This window comes from Micromys minutus (genome assembly GCF_963924665.1).
Source record: "Micromys minutus genome assembly, chromosome: 19".
Lineage (NCBI taxonomy): Eukaryota > Metazoa > Chordata > Mammalia > Rodentia > Muridae > Micromys > Micromys minutus.
In genome coordinates this window covers 6,313,099-6,333,527 of record NC_137954.1, presented here as the reverse complement: position 1 = coordinate 6,333,527, position 20,429 = coordinate 6,313,099, and the positions used below count along the sequence as shown (strand labels likewise).

The window sequence follows — 20,429 nt, the reverse complement described above, 5'->3', positions numbered from 1 at the left end:
TTCTCCCAGTCTGCTTTTATATCATCCTAGGCACATGCAAAGAATAGGGTCAGTTCTAAGGCATAAACACAGTAGTCAAGGAACAAACAAGGCATGAACAAAAGTCTGTATTTTTCCTGAGCTTACTTCCTTGTCCTAGCCCAATGTCAAATATTCTTGCCAAATTCCTAGAAGCTGCAGCAAGAGCTCTACACACACACCACAACTAGAAACAGTTTTTCTCTTCAGTAAACACAATCTCAGGGTTCACAAAGTGATCAAATTTCCTGCAACACGTATGTAACTGACAACTGTAGTCATGTGGGGACTAGTGGTAATAGTGATCAAATGTTTGCATTTTAAAATCATAACTAAATACATGAAAATAACAGATAATTCAGGACATGGCTTCTCTCTGGTGGTGAAACCACGAAATAGAGCTATATGTTAGTTCCTTCTGAAGGCAAGATAAGTTAAGGGCAAGCTCCAGAAATGTGACCTTGGGATTTATGAAATGCTCACATTCACAGTTTGTAGAAGATGGGTGTTTTAAAATACATCTCATGGGATTAACAATGTTTTGCACTTTTATCCTCTATCATAATGCTACTAAGAACACTGATCCATGGTGGCCATATTCTATTTCATATTAGCCTAACATAACTTCAATTCCCACCCCTCTCTTTTGGAAATAAACACAAGTGCCTAGAAGCAACAATTTATAGTACCCTGGCATGTCAGGATTACACTGTGGCCAGATAATGGGAGATAACACATTGTACTCGTGCAAACCAGTGCTGGAATCTTGACTGGGATTGAGCTATAAAAGTTAGGCTGCTAATGCATCCTGAAAATGAATTCTATCACTCTTTGTTACAAACATAATTTAGGTTGTTGAATGCTTCAGCTTGAATATTTTCAAGCTTGTTTTTGTTCTACCAAGAAACAATTTAAGCATTTGCTTTGAAATAATAGTCTCTGAAATAATAAACATGGAGCTTGATACTTCAAAATTTATTTCATGTTACATTGATCAAAAGCAAAGACCAGATGAGCAGGGCTAACTTGCACCTCTGGGAGCTCTGGAGAGTCAGAAACACGCTGCCAGCCAAACACCTGCGGCTGCTTAATAAAGAACAAGAAGCTCTCTCTCTCTGTCTCCTGTCTCTCTGTCTCTGTCTCACTCTTTTCTTTCTCTCTCTGTCTGTCTCTTTTTTTCTTTCTTTCTCTCTGTCTGTCTCTTTCTGTCTCTCTTTCTTCCCTCTCTCAATGTCTGTCTCTCTGTCTCTGTCTCTCTGTCTCTCTGTCTCTGTCTCTCTCCTATTTGATAGATATAGTTTTGAAAGACAAGAGAGACTTCTAGAAAACACAAATATACAAACCAGATGGTAGGGGGAACTTTTGAATGATATATTGAGTAAGTTAAGTCTGGGAGAAGTAATTCTAAGGTTAGATTTGGGGGGGAGGGTCATTAATTATGTGAATGTTGTTATAGACATAAGCAAATGTTCCAAGTTCCGTCGGATTTGTAGTAAATATTGGAAATGCAACAGGCATGTACCGATGTTCCTTGACTGAGTTAGCCCTGTCCATGTTCTCTGTGGAGCTTCACAATGACACGGGAACAGGCAGGCAGCAGGTAGCCAGCAGGCATCGTGGGGCTCTGGGTACCCACCTCAACTCACGATATTCCTCACTGAGAGGAAGTTAGTTTACAAAACTAACCTCTCAGGGGTCTTGAATAAGCAAGAAGCAGGCAACAGAAACTCTCAATGTATTGAATCCATGGCTGCTAAATTCTGTATCAAGATATCCATGAAATGTAGTCAGTTCTGCCTGTGTTCCTGTTACCATGTTACAAGGGACTCGTTGACTACAGACACGAGTTTCTATAATGAAAACAGGAGCAATATTCTGTTTAGATTGTTTATCGGTGCTGCACATTTGCATAAGTATAGACCCCAAAATGGTGTCCATGACAGAAATCTCCACAACTGTGTTTTCTTTTAGCTGAAATATCCAAATGAAAATGAAGAAATTTTGCTACTAAGATCTATTATTGATGTCAATTTGCCGAAGTTTTTATCCCATGATTTGCCACTCTTTGAGGTAAGAGCAATTATCATCCACGTGGCCAGACTTCTACAGTAGTGCGGGAGGAGCTTTATTTGCTGGGTTGTTGCTTCTGATACTTTTAACAACTTGATATTTTAATGTGCTTTTTACTGCATAATGATAATTAACATACAAAGTCATAAAACATCTTCATAAGTTCCATGAGAATGTAGAGTCCATATTGGAAAGTAGTCAGGTTAGCACACCACTGAATCTTTAGCATTTGATAACATAAGAATTTTTATTTCTTTTAAAGAATGCAATGACTTTTGTGAAATTATTTATTCAGGATAATTTTATGCAAGAACCAAATGTGAAAGTCTTGTTATATTTTAGGATTAGGTTATGAATAGCTGGAGGAAGAAGGGTTAGGATAGTAGTTTCTATAATAAATCTCCTCTTCTTCTCTTTGTGTACTATAAAAAAAAAGACATAGGTCATTGGCTCCTGATAAATGATAGTTGTGTGCTTTTGAGCCATCATGGATGCTAGCTTCCCACAGGTAAAGGCAGAAGGCCTCGTAGCTGCCCTGGGAGGAGATAAGAAATGCTTTCACGAGTGTTCTCCCGTGGCATCCATCTTTCATCGTGGGAAGGAATTCTCCCTAGGATGTGGACTTGGCAGGGCACATGTCTTCCTGGAACAAGCCAACAGAGAAAGACTGTAAGGGCTCTGCCAACAGTTTTCCTTCTGCAGCCCTGGTGCTGAAGCACAGAGCAGATTTTGTGGAAACAAAGGCTCCATTTCCCTCCAGAGGGGGGTGTGTCAGTGGGCGTGCTCACGTGCAGTAGTGCCTCTGTGACGCAAACGTTCAGTGATGTCTCTCTCAAGAGCAGTGTGCTTGACATTTCCAGTCAGGAAGGTTTCCTGTGTAAGGCAGTCTCGTGTCCTGCAGGTCCCCTCCCGCCCTAGTCAGATCTCTACACACCACTCCCATAGCGGCAAACAGAAAGATAAGTCTAGTCTTTGCCTGACAGGACAGTCAAGGAATAGCCATTAGTCTTGGTGGAGACGCAGTCGATGACAACTTTCCAGGTTGTCTTCTTTCAGGGCTATACTCAAAGCACTTGAATGTTACGGTGTGAAAGGTATTTTTCTATTTAGAAACCATTACATTTCTATGGATGGCATAGAGTGTGTGTGTGTGTGTGTGTGTGTGTGTGTGTGTGTGTGAGTGTGTGCGTGCGCGCGCGCACGTGCGCTCGCACACTGGGGATCAAATGATCAAATAAAGACAAAAAGGGCCTGGCTTGTGTCACGCACATACCTGCACATATCTCTTATGTCCCCACCCTGGACCACGTCCTCTTGGAGTGAATGTCACGTGTGTGATGCCAGCCTGTGCCATGGCAGATCACAGACCAGCCCGATACACATGCAAACCTTGCCCACCTACACTTCATGTTCCAAAGAGCAAACGGGAGCAAGTGGCGTCACCGCCTCCATTTTATGTTGGAGCAAGTGCAGCAGAAAGATGACACACAGCTTGGCCTGTGCAGGAGGGCAGGGATCCTGGCCGGCCAGGCTACGGTGCCCCGAGGGAACTTACTGGATTAGTTGAGGGCGTGACTAATTGGAGTAGCTCAAATTTTAAAATACAGCTCATGCGTATGCTTCCACATTAACTACCGCGGAAATTTCACTTTTATCTTTGGAGTAAAAAATAAAAATAGTAAATTCCCATATAAGTTGTAATGGAATCTATAAAATGGACCTACTGATTCATAAAGGTTGTTCCTTAGATCTCATAATTAACGTTATGTTCATAAGCATTATTAGTAGAGTCTCAGCTTATTGTACATTATATGACTGCCTTAACTTCCTTGAGGCTGCCAAAATGATGTCCTGCAAACTTGCAGCCCAACATAAACACCCACTCTCTTCTAGTTGGGTCAAGAAGTGGTAACTGAAAGCACCAGAAACAAGGGTGAGGGTCCTCAGCAGGGTTTTACTGCCGTGAGGAGACATGACAGACCAAGGCAACTCTTACGAAGGACAACATTTCATTGGGGCTGGTTTAGTCCATTATCATCATGGCGGAAGCATGGTGGCATGCAGGGAGACTTACTTCTGGAGAAGTAACTGAGATCCTCAGGCTGCAGGAACCCACCCTTAATGACACACTTCCCCCAGAAAGGCCAATTCCACTAATCGTGACATCCCCTATCAGCCTATGGGGAACATTTTCATCTAAACCACCACAGAAATTTCTAGGGAATTTTTCTCAGTTTCTTCCTCACTCCTGGTAGCTCCCTGCAATCCTAGATATTTTCTATCCTGTGGTTTCTTTATACTCATCTCATAGGAACGTACTAATCTCTATTTCTACATGACCTTCTTCCCAGTGTCCAAGTATCTACACACCCTCTCTTCTCACTCCTAGCCAGATAGCATCATCCTTCTCTAGTGTGACAACCTAACCATCGCCATGGGGAAACCCGAGTTCTCATATAAGTCTTGGTCTGAGGTTCTGGGTTAGCCCAAAACACTCAACCTACATAATACATGTTTGTATTGAAATTACTTCTGAACTTGCTCTTGTCTGTGTAAATGGCCTGAATCGAAGTTAACTATTGGGCATAGCTAGTTATTCTAGAACCAGTTCTGTGTAAGCCACTTTTCTTCACCAACTTGCCTTTGGCTTGTGTCTCTGAGCCTCTATTGATGGCCCTGGCTTGAACGTTTGAAACCTCAAAGCTCACCCCCAATGACACACTTCCTTCAACAAGGCTGGCTATACCTGCTCCAGCATGTGAGTAAGTCAATTACTGGTTCCGTTCTGGTGATATGTGTGTTACCTAATCCCAATGCAGCAGTTCATAATGAGTTTATCAATCATGTCATGTCCAACTTCCAATTTTTAAATTAGTTTGCCAGACTTCAGAGTATAATTCCTACCTCTTATCAGGGAATTACCTCAGACTTGTTTCCTGGGGTGAAATTACCAAAGCCAGATTACAATGATCTGCTGGCTGCCATCAAAGACAACTGCCTCGCCATGAATTTGCAAATGACCAACTTCTTCTCTGAGAAGATTCTTCAGATCTATGAGATGATGATTGTGCGCCATGGTTTCATGATTGTTGGAGAGCCGTTTGGAGGGAAGACCAGCGCGTATCGTGTTCTAGCTGGAGCGTTAGGTGACATCTGTGAAAAGGTCTGTATACAATGAATGCATTAACTTATTGATAACTAACTTTGTGTCAGAAAGGATACAGGTTGGTTTTGAAATATTCTTTCCATAGCGGAGTGTAAAGTCATTACAAATAGAAAATGAGTTAGAGATGATAAAATTAGAAATGAAACAAGCAATGAGCCAACACGCAGTGAATGCCTGCAAGTTTGCCTTTCAGTCTTGTTTCTTCTCTTTTAGTTAAAGGTAGTGTATGGGTTTTTTTTTGTTTGCTTTGGTAAAAGAGAAATGGAAATTCAGAAGAAATTGAAGGTTCATTTTAATATCTTTAGGAGAGTATTTTTATTTTCCTTAGAAGTTAATGTGTAAGTTTCTGTCATGAGATGCCAGTGAATTTAGTTTTAAGACATGTGTGTGCATAAGTATGTGTATGTAGTATACATTCATGTGCATACATGACTACTATTCAGATTTCTTCAAGTTGTATTGTTATTTATTTATGTGCACACATGTGCATGTGCGCAGGTGCCCTTAGAGGTGAGAAGAGAGTGGCTGATTCCCTGGGGCTGGATTTAGAGGTAGATGTAAGCTACCAGACTTAGGGACTGCATGAACAGCACATGTTCCTAACTTCTGGGTCATGTCTAGAGCTCCCAACTACTTAAATTCCTAGACAAGTCACGCTGAGGCCTACTCGCTGTGCTAAACCAACAGGACTCTGAAGGTCTGCAGCTGATACAGCTCCTCTGCTCCCGTCTCTTGTGCTTTGGATAGCTTCCCCTCCTATTTTAGTGCCTGGGGCCTGTAACAAGGCCTCTGATCCTTATGTCTTCACTGTGAGCTCGCTATTTCACCGAATACGAAATTGTTTACCTGTGTCGTTTCCTTTCCCTAATATCATCTCTGTGTTCTCCCCAAGTAGCCGTTTACCTGTGGCTTTAAATCTGTTCTTATTATCATTGTGACTTGTCTCTTAAAACTAGTCATTTAAATTTTCATTTTTTCAGGCTAATGGCCTTTATATCCATTTCTATTAATAAATTTTATGTAATGCATTTGATCATGTTTTCCCTCTTTCAATTCCTCTCCAATCCTTTCCATTTTCCTAATATATCCAACTTCATGTTTCTCCCTCCAAGAAAGAAAAGAAAATCAAAACAAACAACAACCAAGTGACACACACACAAAAAGCCAAAGGAAAAAAAACCCAAAATGAAACAAAACAAACAAAATGACCCACAAAAGAACAAAAAAAGAAACACGGAGTTAACTTTGTGTGGTCCCACTGCTCCCGAGTGTGGAGCCGGCTCTAAAGTGGCTCACGCACCCAGTGACACGCCATTGGTAGGAGCCATTTTTCCCTTTGCCACTGGGTACCAATTACTAATAGCCAGTGTTCACCCGTATCCACACCTGGCATTTCTATTTTCTATTGATATTTAAATGTAAGATTCACATCTACTGTTACAAGCGGATACTTTACTGTTTTCACCTCTCTTGTTTTCACACCATTTCCTCTCTTCCTTCTTTTTCCTTTCCCTCTCGTTCTTATCCCCCAGCTTGCCTTCTTGACTTTTCTTCCTTGTGTCTAACTTGTGTGTGTTCTTGCCCGTGCTACTGCACCCTGTCATGACGTGGTTGGCTTTGTCACACACAAGGAGAAGGCACCTCACTGCTGAGCCAGGGGCAGGAGTGGAAAGGGTTTGTTCACCCTCTGGAAATGTTAAGAATGACATTGCTGTTTCCTTAGCTACCACACTCTACCTACAGCCTCTTTAAGGGCATCAACTTCATCCTGAATAGAAACGGGTACAGTTCCCCCATGTGTCTACACTGGGGAAGTTTCACTGCGAAGCTCTTCTGAGCACAGGGAAGAGGGCAAAGACTCTGAGCTTTGTCTTGTCACTTAAGAGAATTATTTACACACCTTCTCTTTGATTTACTGGTTTGTGTCCCTTCCAGGCTTGGGCAGTGTTGGTAAAATTTGAACTTCCTATGGTGTTGCATAAGAAAGGCTTCAGCACAGGGGGTTTTAAGGAACTTAGATCATTCTGCACAATGCCATAATGAGGGCCACATAGCTTGGTGTACTTAGCAATCCCCACGAAGTTAAGCACTATCTAAGTTGTGAGCTTATCTATCAACACTAATCTAAGTTGTGAGCTTTGCTCAACAATAGAGCATCTCTACACAATCAGTGAAAGTCCCTGTGCCACCCAGTGATAACACTGCAGGGGGGAGGGGCGTTGTCAGGGAGGCAGAAGGGGGGGTGGTCCAGAGAATTTGAATTCTATTCAATGCTTCATAAATTTGAGTCTGCTCTAAAAATTAATTCTGCTAATTTAAAAGCAAGGCTTATATTCTCCAGAGGCGCCGGCATGTCTCATAAATAATGCTATAGAGCCGGGCTCTGGCTAAATCGGGCAATTTACTAATACTAAGTTTTTGACTCCATGGGAAGTCTCTACCATTACATCTCTTTATTTTCTCTCAGAGAACATTCTGTAGTAAGGGTCAGCAATTTACAGCCCACAGGCCAAATCCAGCCAAAGCTTATTTTTGTAATGCCGATGAACCCAGAATAGTGGAAACAGTTTTTACATTTTTTTTTTAAACTGAAAGAGAACAAGAACGCCAGAAGCCTACATCGCTTGCTATGTGGGCCCTCACCAAAAGCAGTTGTCAGTTCACTCTCTCTGATTTCAGATTATGAGACTGAACACAGTCTACTGATTTATCCCTATGTATTTAGTTACTTTAAAATACTGTTATGAGCAACACTTCAAGGCTTTAGTTGTCCTTCGGCATTACAGAGAAAACAGGGAGGACTTCTTTCCAAACCTCGTGCTTTGGAACCTTGTTACACTCAGTCCTTACTGCTGACAGCTTCTCTGTAGGCTTAAGATATTTTTATAGACACAGTCATGTTTTCAATGAGGAGCGATAATATCCTTTGAAGTAAATAATGTTCTTTCTTTTCTTTTTCATTAAGGGACTAATGGAAGAGAACAAGGTTCAAATAACTGTTCTAAACCCCAAGTCTGTCACCATGGGTCAGCTGTATGGGCAATTTGACTCAGTTTCCCACGAGTGGTCTGACGGGGTCCTGGCCGTCAGCTTCAGAGCATTCGCGGCTTCCTCGGTAAGAGTCCGCCTTTTTGCTTGTAGATTTTTAAAAGGTGACAATGTGTCCTGTGACCATTATCTGATTCTTTCCCAGTGATTTCAAGCAAGCATTTCCATTTCCATCTTAAGATATTTATCAGAAGCTTGTCACTGGAGGTGTTGATGGTGCTTCTGGGAGGAGTGACGGTCACACATACAGCAACAGCACAGACCACGTCCCCAGGCACCTCGGACTTGGAGGTCCTGTACAGAACTCTCGGGTGTCAGGAGAGTAGATGATTCAAGTGTCACACAGCGTCCTCCCTGGCATCATTTCTGTCTGTAGTCTGAGCTGCTGTCCTTGTCATACCCTTGACAGAAATGCTTGAGAACAAAATTAGTCAATGTTCTAGCACTTTCCATGTACTGCTTTGAAAGAAGAGGGTGCATTATGGAAAGCCAGGAAGAGACACTTGAGAACTGGTGTCTCTTCTGTGCCTTGTTCTCTCAGGGTGACTGTCACACTCCTAAGCAGAGTCCAAAGTGTGTGTGTGTGCTCAGGCCCGGAGTAATGCACTATGAAGCTTCTAGACAATGTAAACAGACACATCATTTACATAGAAACCACCACGGGGTATCTGTACAATGTGCCTTTACAGAGCTTACGTTACACTGTGCAGAAAGCTATGCCCTGTGTACACCAAATCTCAGCAGGGTGCAGTAGTTTACTCAAAAACAGCAGAGCAGGGTGGAAAAGGAAGTCTTTAGACAGTGAAGCTCAAGGTCACAGCAGTGTCCCCAAAGTGACAGTTGACAGGCACAGTGGCGAGTTTGAGGGAGTGCTGGGCTTAGAGAGATCATTGGAGATTGGGTAATCAGTGACTGCCCGTGTCACCCTCCTGAGTGTGCACCAGCCTGTGTGAACATAGGATGGCTTGACCCTGGAGCAGCTCATGGTCCTGTGGAGTTAACCACGGGGTCTGAGACTGTGGTTAGAAGGACTTAATCCCATCACCACTGCAACTCATGTTAGGTGACAGGGAACATCATCTGTATACACGAGCAGGCAGAGTTACAGGAATCAGAAAGGTGGCTATTTTCAGGACTATGTATAAGTATTTTTATATTTCATAATATTTGTCAGGCCATCATTCTGATTTTGTATTATCTAAACATCACTGGTACTGGTTCATATAACTACTGGTGTGCAGAACTTTGTGTAAATGCTATATTGACTTTTCACAGCCTCCCCACCAGTGCTTCTCAGCCTCTGGGTCACAACCCCTTTGCAGGGAGAGTGACCTTTCCACAGGGATCACCTAAGACCACTGGAAAACACAGATTTCTACATTACAATTCATAAGAGTAGCAAAATGGCAGTTATGAAGTAGCAATGAGATAATTTCATGGTTGGGGTCACTACAACATGAGGAGCTGTTAGGAAGGGTGAAAACCTCTGTCCTACATCATTATGAGACAGTTCAGCCTAGATGTGGGGTGTGTGTGTGCGTGTGAGCATCTGCGTGTGAGCATGTGTGTGTGTGTGTGTATGAATTTATTTAATAGAAGGAAACAAAATTTTAGCATGGTGCATAAAAGTCATTAACATAAAAACTTGTAGAAGTCGTAAGAGTGGTCTATTAGAGAACAGTAAGAACACGCGTCTTTGAATGAACATTTTGTTTTCCCTACCAATAGTATTTTCAGTTCTAGTATTTGAAAAGCAGTTTACATGTATTTAGCCTTGAATCAAGTAAGATGTGATAGTTAGTTTTGTCTTGTCTATGGTAGGCTTCTTCATCTATGCTTGTGTGTGTGTGTGTGTGTGTGTGTGTGTGTGTATGTGTGTGTGTGTGTGTGTACACATGTGCCTGCATGGATATATACATGCACATGCATGTTTATGGTTCATTTTAAAGAGTACTGTTCTGTGTGCTTTCCTAGTAAAATAAATTATATTTCTAAATTTTGAAATATTACTGATCTGTTTCCTTCATTCCATTTTGCCCTCTATCCCCTCTGTGTGTAAAGTAGACTCCAGACCGGAAGTGGTTAATCTTTGATGGGCCGGTGGACGCGGTGTGGATTGAGAACATGAACACGGTGCTGGATGACAACAAGAAGCTGTGTCTGATGAGCGGGGAGATTATTCAGATGTCACCACAAATGAACCTGATTTTTGAACCGATGGACCTAGAAGTCGCCTCTCCTGCCACTGTAAGGCTCAACCTTGGCACCTGCCTATGACTCACATACTTTCCACCAATGTCTGTCTTCACTGGGCAGCTTTACTCTAAATTGAGTGTGTTTACGCATTCCATTGTGAGAGCAATTCCATCGTGAGAGCAATCTGTGGTCCCAAAAGAGCAGGCACTATCTGCCCACATACTGGGGCAGATTTAGTAATTTGTTTATTTTTCCCTCTTATCTGGGATCATTTTACAAAATCACACACACAAGCTAAGATCATGGAACTATATAAAACTCAGTCTTTGTCCCTGTAGGGTTGTAAGAAATAGATGTACCAGCTCCTCTCAATGCCCAGAAGGAAAATAGGTCTTGTGCACAGGACTCCCTGCTGACCCCACCTGATTCTGTCCCAGGAATGAGCTGAAGTAGATTTTCTATCATTATGAGACACGTGATGGTCAGCAAGGGGCTTCTCAGAGCTGCTTGCTGTGGTCAGTCCACTGTGTCAGTGGTGAGGTTAGCAAAGAGCACAGTGATCTTCGATCCTGGGATATACACAAGAGAAAAGCATCCACAACTAGGTGCCTGGGAACAGATAGACATCATGTGACCTCCAACTGCCATCTGTCAGAAGGTATCTACACGTTTTCAATCACACATCATTTCTGGAAAATGTCCTGCGGTCCACCTCAAGTGCTGACTGCCCCTTACCGTCATGCGAACAGACTGAACCTGTGCAGTGGTGGAACCTTTTGAGCAGGACTTGGATGCTAAGCAATGTGTGTCCTTCCAGGTTTCCCGCTGTGGTATGATCTACATGGAGCCTCACATGCTAGGCTGGAGACCTCTGATGGTGTCCTGGATAAATACTTTACCACAGTCAATCAGTGTCATGCAGAAGGAATTTATAGAAGGCTTGTTTGATAGAATGGTCCCTCTTTCTGTTGAGTTCATTAGAAGGCATACAAAGGTAAGACAAACAGGAATTTTAAGATTTAAAAAAGTGGAAAACTTGCATTCAATGTGTTAATCTCAGCATGTTTTGTTTTGTTTTGTTTTTAAGCTAGTGGTTAAGATACTTTTGGGCAGGTTTCACTGAAAATTTTTTTTTCATTTTATTCTGTCTTCTTTTCTTTGGTATGAACCTTCTCAGGCCTGGAGCTCAGGCTGGCCCTGCACCTGCAGTGTGGCTGCCTCCCTACAAGTACTATGATTATAGGCATAAGCCAGCACTCAGCTAAAGCCTCAGATCAGACCAAAATAAAAAGGCTTGAATTCATGGCAATTATTTTCCAAAACCAGGCAAACTGTAGCATCTTAGAAATGAAGACAGTTTTCTCAGCGCAATTATTCTTTCTGAAAAATAAAGAACCCTGAAAAGCTTGCCTAGCTTTGTGCATTACAATATCTAGATGTTACTGATTGGGTTTTCTCTCTCTCCCTGGGTGCCTTAGTTAGGGTTTTATTGCTGTGAACAGATACCATGACCAAGGCAAGTTTTATAAAGGACAACATTTAATTGAGGCTGACTTACAGGTTCAGAGGTTCAGTCCATTATCATCAAGACAAGAGCATGGCAGCATCCAGGCAGGCATGGTACAGGATGAGTTTGAGAGTTCTACATCTTCATCCAAAGGAAGCCAGGGACAGACTAGGCATCCTCAGGCAGCTAGGAATGTCTCCAAGCCCACCCCCAGAGTGACACACTTTCTCCAACAATGCCACACCTTCTAATAGTGTCACTCCCTGGGCCAAGCATATGCAAGCCATCACACTGGGTAACACAGATATAGGCCAGATTAGACCAGATTAAAAGGCAGATTTATTAGGAGGCAGTTCTCAGGTGGGTCCCCTGGTCTCCCAGGTGGAGGTCAGTGAAGTCACACATCCAGGCTAAAGCAAGGCTAGAACACGGTCCTAGTACACATGTGAGTCTAAAGCTTAGGTAAAGAGAGATGATGTGTTGGCTAATACCTGGGATTGTGTCCATACATGATCAAAAACTTTACCCCTGGAAGGGCACCCTTGGGCGGGTCACTAGACACTTGGCGATGTATTGACATGTTAGCCTGAGTTTCCTCCATGTGGGTGGAGAACTTTCTTTTAGTGTAGGCAGGTTTAGGGGGAAGGAGGAGAGACTGGGTTTCCCAGTTTGTGCACAGGCAAGCAGGGGTGGCAGCCCAGCAGTTACCTGTTATTTCTGGTGAGACATTGTATATTATATTTTCACATGCACATATGTGTTTATGTTTGCATGTGCTATTTTTCCAGATTTTCTAAAAGCCAGTTTTTGGCAGAAAGACAAGAAGGAAAATAGGGGCTTCCGGGCAAACACATGTGAGGACAGAGGCCGGTGTATGTGGGGCAGTGGCTGAGGGATGTGTACGACGCTGATGAGAACACGGATATCCCTGTTTTTTCAGAAGCCTGCCTGACACCTAAGTATGTTACAGGCAGAAAGTAACCGCGCTCCAAACCATCTAAAAATACATGCCCTAAGAGTCAGAAGGAAACAAGATAGAGAACTTGTGTTTCTTTTTCCCTAGAATTCTCAGAGAATTTAAGTCCTACAAAGAAATGAACTTTTCTACGTCATGAGCATGTACCTTGGCTATATAGCAAACTTTTTTATGTACACTTCCAAACACACTGTGACTTCTGCCCTCTCTTATAGAAGCTATGCATAGCCATTATAAGAACAATAGGTCTGCCTAGGAGGAGCCATTTGTATTGGAGCATCACATCAGTTTCAGTCCCGTGTTAGCCAGGACGGGATGGCTGACTAGGAAGCCTGACACTTCTGGTCCTCAGAAATGATTCCACTGTGTGAAGTTTGGTCTGATAGCCACCAAGGAATGTACCTATGAAGGCTGGAATAAAGCTACTAGAGAGGAAGTTGGCAGTGCGTAGTGAGAACATGGGCCTAGGAGACAAGTGTGTTTCCTGGTTTACGTTATGTATTTGTAACAGTGTGATGCCAAGAGCACAAACTGAATAATGGTGTGGTTCCACTGACACTGAGTGAACTCAGAACTCTATCATGGAGTTGAGTTTACTGTACCTATAGCTGTGGGTTGAAAACAAATCTTTAAGTGGGTTTTATTTTTAAGAATTGTGTACAGGTAAATTGTCATTTCTGGATTTATTCATAGTTTGAGTTCTAAGATTAACAGAGGATAGAGTCTGTGCCTTTAAGATAAACCCATCTCTTTTAACTGGAGAGGTTTTGTAAAAGGTACCTACCACCAGCTGATGAGGTGGCTCAGTGGGTAAGTCTCTGCCAGGTAAATGGGAGCTCTAGACTCAGAACTCACAAATAAAGGCCAGATGTGACAGGCGCCTCAGAAATGTCAATGGCAAAGTGGGAGGAAGAGGCGAGACTCAGAAGCTCACAGACCAGCTAGTGGGGGCACAGGGAGACAGAAAGAAGTGCCTCTGCCTCAACAAGGTGGAAAGAGGCTCAGCTCCCGAAAGACCTCCACATGGGTACTACCATACATGCAGGTCACACATGCATATTATTTTTAAAAAGCACATATCACTGGTGTGTGGTAGTCAGTATAGCGAAGGCATGAATGTAGAGAAGAAGAAATGTCTCTTCATAAATGAGAATCGTAAGAGTCCCTTTTTGTTTGACAGACCCTTCCTTCTGATTTTCCAGGAGCTTTCTCCTACTTCAGATACAAACTTGGTCCGATCCTTAATGAATCTCATAGACTGTTTTATAGCCGACTTTGCGGATGAAAACAAACAAAAAGAAAGAAATGACCGGGAAAGCTTCTCTTTGCTGGAGGTAAGGTGGTTTGGTGTTTTCTGGGTCTTGCAGTAGAAAAGGTGTCTTTTACTTTCACCAAAACCTCCCAAGCAATGAGACCCACTATGCTCATGAAATTGGATTGGGGGGGGGTGTCCAGCTGTGGTTCTAGGTCCTCTGTTTCTTCCCTCTCCGGGTGTCCAGATGCTTCTGCACACTGGGCTAGGATAAAGAGCATTCCTGAACGAGTGGGGTTCTACAGGATCTGGTCCAGCTAGGAGTGAGTGCTGCGGGGTGGAGATGAGGAGGAGGAGAGAGAAGCCTTTGAGGATCTTCAATGAAACAGCTCTCTGAGAAGATCTTAGCTTGTGTGCATATACTTTATTCTGGGTAAACCGGGGTCGATATGGACTTTGAAGAGTGGGAAGGAGTTTTCAGAGTAAATGAAGATTGTTGGCTAAAGTTTAAAGTGCTGTGAATGCCACCTTTGCACACAGAGGCTTTCCAGGAATGCCAGGTACTTGCTGGTTGGGTTCTTAGGAAACCCAACTTCAGGAAAAGAGGAAGTTGACCAGGTAGAGAGAGTGGGGGTTCGGGAGGCCCAGACAAAAAGGAAAGTCCCCCATTTTTCCAGCTCAGAGAGCTATCTGGACCATTAACCTTAATAAACAGGCTCCCACAAAGGGAAGTTGTGGAAGCCTACGAGGGTAGACGAGGCTAAGCCCCAAACGCAGAGTGCCCTTAGGCAAGCTGTGCTGATAGAGATGCTGGCATGGGAGGTTGCGAGCAGGAGCAGAGGCTGAGACTGCAGATCAGTGAGGATCTGCCTCTGAAGCCAGGTCCTGACCAGCCTCAAAAGGAGTCTCTCTCCCAAAGCTTTCCCACGCGCCATGACTTCTTACTTTCTTCTTTGACATCTGTCCCTTCTGTATGAGAACAAGTTTATGTTTTGGGAGGATAGGTGAAAGTTTATTAAGTACATCTGAGATTGAAGAAAGTGGGGAAAACAGACAATACATAAATAAATCATATTTAGGTAGTTCCTCATTTTTCAGCATTGGAGTCTGACTTTAGGGCCTCAGGCATGCCAGGCTAATGACTTCCCACTAACTTGTCTTGTAAGGTAACAGATTGGAAACCTAGTAATGCAGGGCTGGAGAGAGGGTACTGTGGTTAAGAGAGCTTACTGCTCTTGCATGGGATGGGAGTTCAGTTCCGAGCACTCGGTTCAGGTGACTCAAAGAAGCTATTTGCAGAGACACCTGTCAATACCTATGCTTGTGAACACATTTACGTGGAATCTAAAAATGATACAAATTTGTAAAGAGCATTAATATCAATAGACCTTGATAGATATTTTAGATAAAAATACTAATATGCTGATCATAGCATAATTTGGCCAATGTATAATTCTTACAACTAGTATTGTATAAAAAAAAACATAAGTTAGCTTTTAATTTAGGGACAAGTACTTTCAAGAGAGAAAATTTTCACATAAACTAGATATCACACAAACAGGATTAAAAGCAAAAGCCTTCCTTAGCATGGTTGTGATTGTTTATTTCAACATTTAGAGAGAGAGAGACTTATTTTAAAGAGGGCAGGTTTTCTCATCCGGTGAATTGGTGGGTCTAGTCTTCCCTGAATTTGCTTTGGTAGAATCAGGATGCTTTTGGAATGGCAAATCTAGTTCATGTAATTAATGCAGAGAAAGCATTTCAAATAAAACAGTAGTGATTTGTCTTATTTAAATCCAGGGTGCCTGTATCAGCATTGAAATGAAAATGTGTCTGAATTTTCGCCCCTCAAAGTTGCTCCAATATTTTTCCAGAGAACAAGTTCTAGCATGCACTTGAAATACATGATTTATTAGAACCATGATGTAAAGTTTGCCTTGGCTTGAATTTATGCTGCGATGCATCGCTCTAAAGCTTTTATGAGACATAATTTGGGGGGAAAGTCATTCTTATAGAATCCTTAGATGACCTGTCATTACACGGTAGCCCACGTACTTCCTCTCAGAGATACCAATCTGGCTGATGACTAAAGCCATCAGGATAGGCTGGGGCATCTCTTTTAATTGCAGCCTATCTTCCCATCTCTCCACCACAGGGCATTTTTCTGTTTTCATTGATCTGGTCTGTCGGCGCGTCTTGTACAGATGATGATCGTCTGAAATTCAATAAGATCCTCCGAGAGCTAATGGAAGGCCCAATCTCAGACCTAACTCGAAATAAGTTTAAATTACTGAGCGGTACTGAGCAAACATCCTCAAAGGCATTAACAGTGCCATTTCCTGAGAAGGGAACAATATATGATTATCAGTTTATCCCAGAGGTGAGTTCTGAAGTACGATGTGTAACTGCCTGCCTGTCAGAGTCTCCAGCAAGACGGAGCACGTGGTGGCTCTGGAGTCATTTGTCCCTCACACCTCCCGAGGTGTGAACTAGAGGAGATGTGCCGGCTTTGCAGCCAGACGCCCTAAGTTGTGGTCCTAGAGAAGTTAGGTTTTTTCCTGCATGGTCTTGGATGGGATAATTTTTTTAAATGCGGTTTTCCTCGGTGATAATAACCAATGGTCCAACTACACCCATTAAATACTCATGATACCTAGCCCAGCACTGGGTACATGCTAACCAAGACCATCTCTTGGAGATTCATTTGTACGTACATTACAGGTTCTGAGTCCTGTAGAAGATAATACACAATCCTACGAACAGTTTCTGTTGGACTGGACCATGAGTCTTGAGTTCTGTTTGTTGGTTTTGTTGTAACTTCTATGAACACTGTGTTTAGAACAAATGTTAAGAATAACAAGTAATTCAAACATATATAAACTTAATAGAATTGAGATCAGGTCATGGACTCGATGGGCAGTTTCTATTGTTTCTTTTCCTACCTAATAAAGAGAAAACTTTGTGTATCGCTAGCGTTTCTCCAGTAGAATTATTTCCCAGGCCTTTCTCAATCTCCCAGGATGTTTTCCAGAGCCTCAGTTTTTCATTTTAAACTCACTGCTTTGGTGAAAATTCTGAGAAGACTAGTTATGATATGTGCATCAGATTATTTTCTTAAGATAAACTTCCAGGAGTTTCTAATTTTTATAGCTCTAGCTCTGTACTGCCGATTTCATCTGACAGGGGATTTTTGTTCTTTATCCTGCCCAACACATATTGATAATTTGATTTCAAGTTATTCAACAACCTGGGATTTCCAGAGAGATGAAAGGTAGAGTGAGATGTTCCTTACGGAGGGACCTGTGACATGGAGCTCTTAAGTGGCTTCTCTAAGGTCACAGCCTCTAAATGTGCACTCCAGGTTACGGATTTTTCATCCTTTCATTCCGATATGGGGTCAAAGATACGTTTGAAAAGAAACTGCTTTTTCCTCACCAGTTGTAGAAAAATCTTCAGAATAAGTTTTAGACTGAATATGAATTCAGTGTCCTCACTAAACTTAGTGTCGGCACAAATGTGTAGCTAGTTGCCGGAAACACACAGAGATGAATGAGATACAGAGGTGCAAAGGCCAAACGGGAGAGATCTGTTGTCCAGGACAGCCACCAGTGAGGACTAGGTGGGAGTATTTGGCCAAGGAAAGATGGGCTTGCACCCGATGTGTTTTGAATCATTAAAGGTTTATCTCTAAGTTGGCATTAAGGACGGATAAGGCAATATTATTTTTCTAGAAAGGAATGATTTTGAAACTTTATTATAAAAAATCAAATTATATAATTTACAAACTAACTGAATGCAAATAGGTAGCATGTTTTCATGATAATCACAAATTAGAAATCTTATATATCATAACTCATTGTGGATATAGTTAATATAATGTTATATTAGTTGTATATATTAATTAGCTGTATATGTTCATGATTTTAAATTATATTAAATTTTCAGAAGATGCATCTTGCCTGATATAACCTTTAAAGTCAAGTGCTATCCAGTTAGCCTCTAGGGAAATTATTGCCCATTTTTGCAACACGTTACATAAAATTCTTTACTATTTAACCACTGATTCGTCAGACTTTGTCAAAGTGATTAAAGAATCCAGTACTGATCATGGAGCTGTCATAGCCGTGGTTTCAGAACAACTGAGATGTCCAAGCACTGCTGCTGTAGTTTTAGTCACATGAAAGCCGAGTCTCCCCTCCATCCTCATAGAAAAGAAAATTCAGGCTGAGAGGACAGTTGTGCTAAAGAACAAACAAATGTGTGACCATCAGAATTGTGTTGGTCTTGATGTCTTCAATTGCACAGAAGTTCAGAGACTTTGAAAGTGTTTTACAGCTTTGACTACTTGGTTGTTTACTGTAAACAGGGCTTAGGAAGATGGGAACAATGGATAAAGAAATTGGCAGATACTCCCCCAATTCCCAAAGATGTACAGTTTAATGAGATCATTGTGCCAACTCTGGACACGATCCGATACTCTGCTCTCATGAACTTACTGACCACCCATCAAAAGCCGTCAATATTTGTAGGACCAACTGGAACTGGAAAGAGTGTTTATATCATTGTGAGTACTACAGAGATGTAAATGTATTTGGTTAAAGCATTCATCCTAAGAAAGATCATGTTTAAGGTTGGCTTCATTTAAAAATAATACTCAACTGTTCTGTTGTTTAAATTGTAGGGAATTTGGGAGCGGTTGTCTTTTATTTTTAGAAAACTCTTTAAAGATGTATCTTAAAAAAAAGAAAGAAAGAAAACTCTTAGCAGTTTTATCTCTGGTGGGCTGCATATGTGATAATGTTGTTTGATGTTACTGAATCACTGCCCCACTCAGTTTGATATAAGAATAACTTATTTAGGGTGAGGATTATTTCTCTTGAAAATAGTTTTAGTAGCTAGACTTGATGGTGAATTTTCTGAGTTAATTTACAACTGGTACTACCGCGTAATAAGAAGACGGACTTCCCACAGTGGGTCCCCAACTATCCCAGCTCTAGGTTGTGAGGTAACCAAATCTCAGCTAGAGGAGGGGAAGGAAGGCACTGTGGCTAGACTGCCTTCCACCCCAGGTTTCTCACTGTTTCACATTCCTCCAGCCTTTGACGTTTGCTTCTGGTTCTTGCAATATCTCAATTTAAGTCCAATACTTTAACCATTCTGAAAGCTATGTGGGTGTATGCTGGCTGTCTTGGTATCATTCATTTACTGAGGCAGAATCTGAGGAAAACACAACTTTTTGCTGTTTATACACAAGCCAATAGGTTGTACTAGCATTAAAAACCAAATTCAAATTCAACCCAGGTGTAGATTGTACTGGCATTACAAGTGTTACCTTCCATGAAATTACATCTAGCTATTGTTTCTCCCATACACACACTGATAAGAGCCACACTTCTAACACTTGCCTTCCAGTCAATTCTGCTTGAAATGCAGTGCTGTTACTTAAGTGTAGCTGACAGAAAGATGCCTGGGCATGAAAGAACCGAGGTCTTAATGAGCATCTAAAGGAACCATGTCTATTCAGAGACAAAGGCGGCTGAATGCTTGTCCTCCGCTAAGGCGCTAAGGCCGGAGGTAACTTTCCTAACCTCTTAATCCTTGCTGGCTCCTGTTGAGTAATGTGTACTAGTAATGTGGTTGTGGAGATCAGAGAGGAGACATGCAAAGCAGCTGGGCAGGTAGAGACACACTGTTGCCATGGTAACTGTTGTTCCTTCCTTCCTTCCTTCTTTGCATTGTTCAGATATGTCAGATTAAACTCAAGTTTGTCAACAGTGATGCTTCATGTTTATTCTGAAATGACAAAATAGATTTCCACTGTGGCTCACTCTGTTATTTCCTGTTGTATAGAACTTTCTTTTAAATCAACTAAACAAGGACATCTACAAACCTCTTATAGTTAACTTCTCGGCCCAAACTACAGCAGCCCAAACTCAGAATATCATCATGTCGAAACTGGACAAAAGAAGAAAAGGAGTTTTTGGCCCCCCCTTAGGCAAGAGAATGGTAAGGGCTTCCCCACTGTTTGTTCTCTCTCTAGTGCAGTACTGGGCCCGTCACGCCCACTGCCACAGTCAGAACAAGGAAACCCAGGAGGCTAAAGATTGGCATCTTTGTTTATTTTTTGTTTTTGTTATAAATGATTTGGTGTCTGTGTTGGGTGGGGGGGGGGAAAGGAGGAGAAAAGAGAGAAGGG

At 42.0% G+C, this 20,429-nt stretch overlaps 1 protein-coding gene across 1 annotated transcript in view; it reads left to right on the top strand.

The window, feature by feature from the left end:
* DNAH7 (dynein axonemal heavy chain 7) overlaps positions 1 to 20,429 on the top strand; it is a gene marked incomplete at both ends in the record, with an annotated part of 241,149 nt that overhangs the window by 109,351 nt on the left and 111,369 nt on the right. Inside the window, 9 exons of the mRNA XM_080932888.1 lie at positions 1,990 to 2,088; positions 5,003 to 5,251; positions 8,220 to 8,369; positions 10,367 to 10,549; positions 11,316 to 11,492; positions 14,184 to 14,315; positions 16,389 to 16,613; positions 18,600 to 18,797; positions 20,084 to 20,239. Coding sequence (XP_080789014.1) covers positions 1,990 to 2,088; positions 5,003 to 5,251; positions 8,220 to 8,369; positions 10,367 to 10,549; positions 11,316 to 11,492; positions 14,184 to 14,315; positions 16,389 to 16,613; positions 18,600 to 18,797; positions 20,084 to 20,239 — 1,569 coding nt within the window. The remainder of the gene's footprint in view (positions 1 to 1,989; positions 2,089 to 5,002; positions 5,252 to 8,219; positions 8,370 to 10,366; positions 10,550 to 11,315; positions 11,493 to 14,183; positions 14,316 to 16,388; positions 16,614 to 18,599; positions 18,798 to 20,083; positions 20,240 to 20,429) is intronic.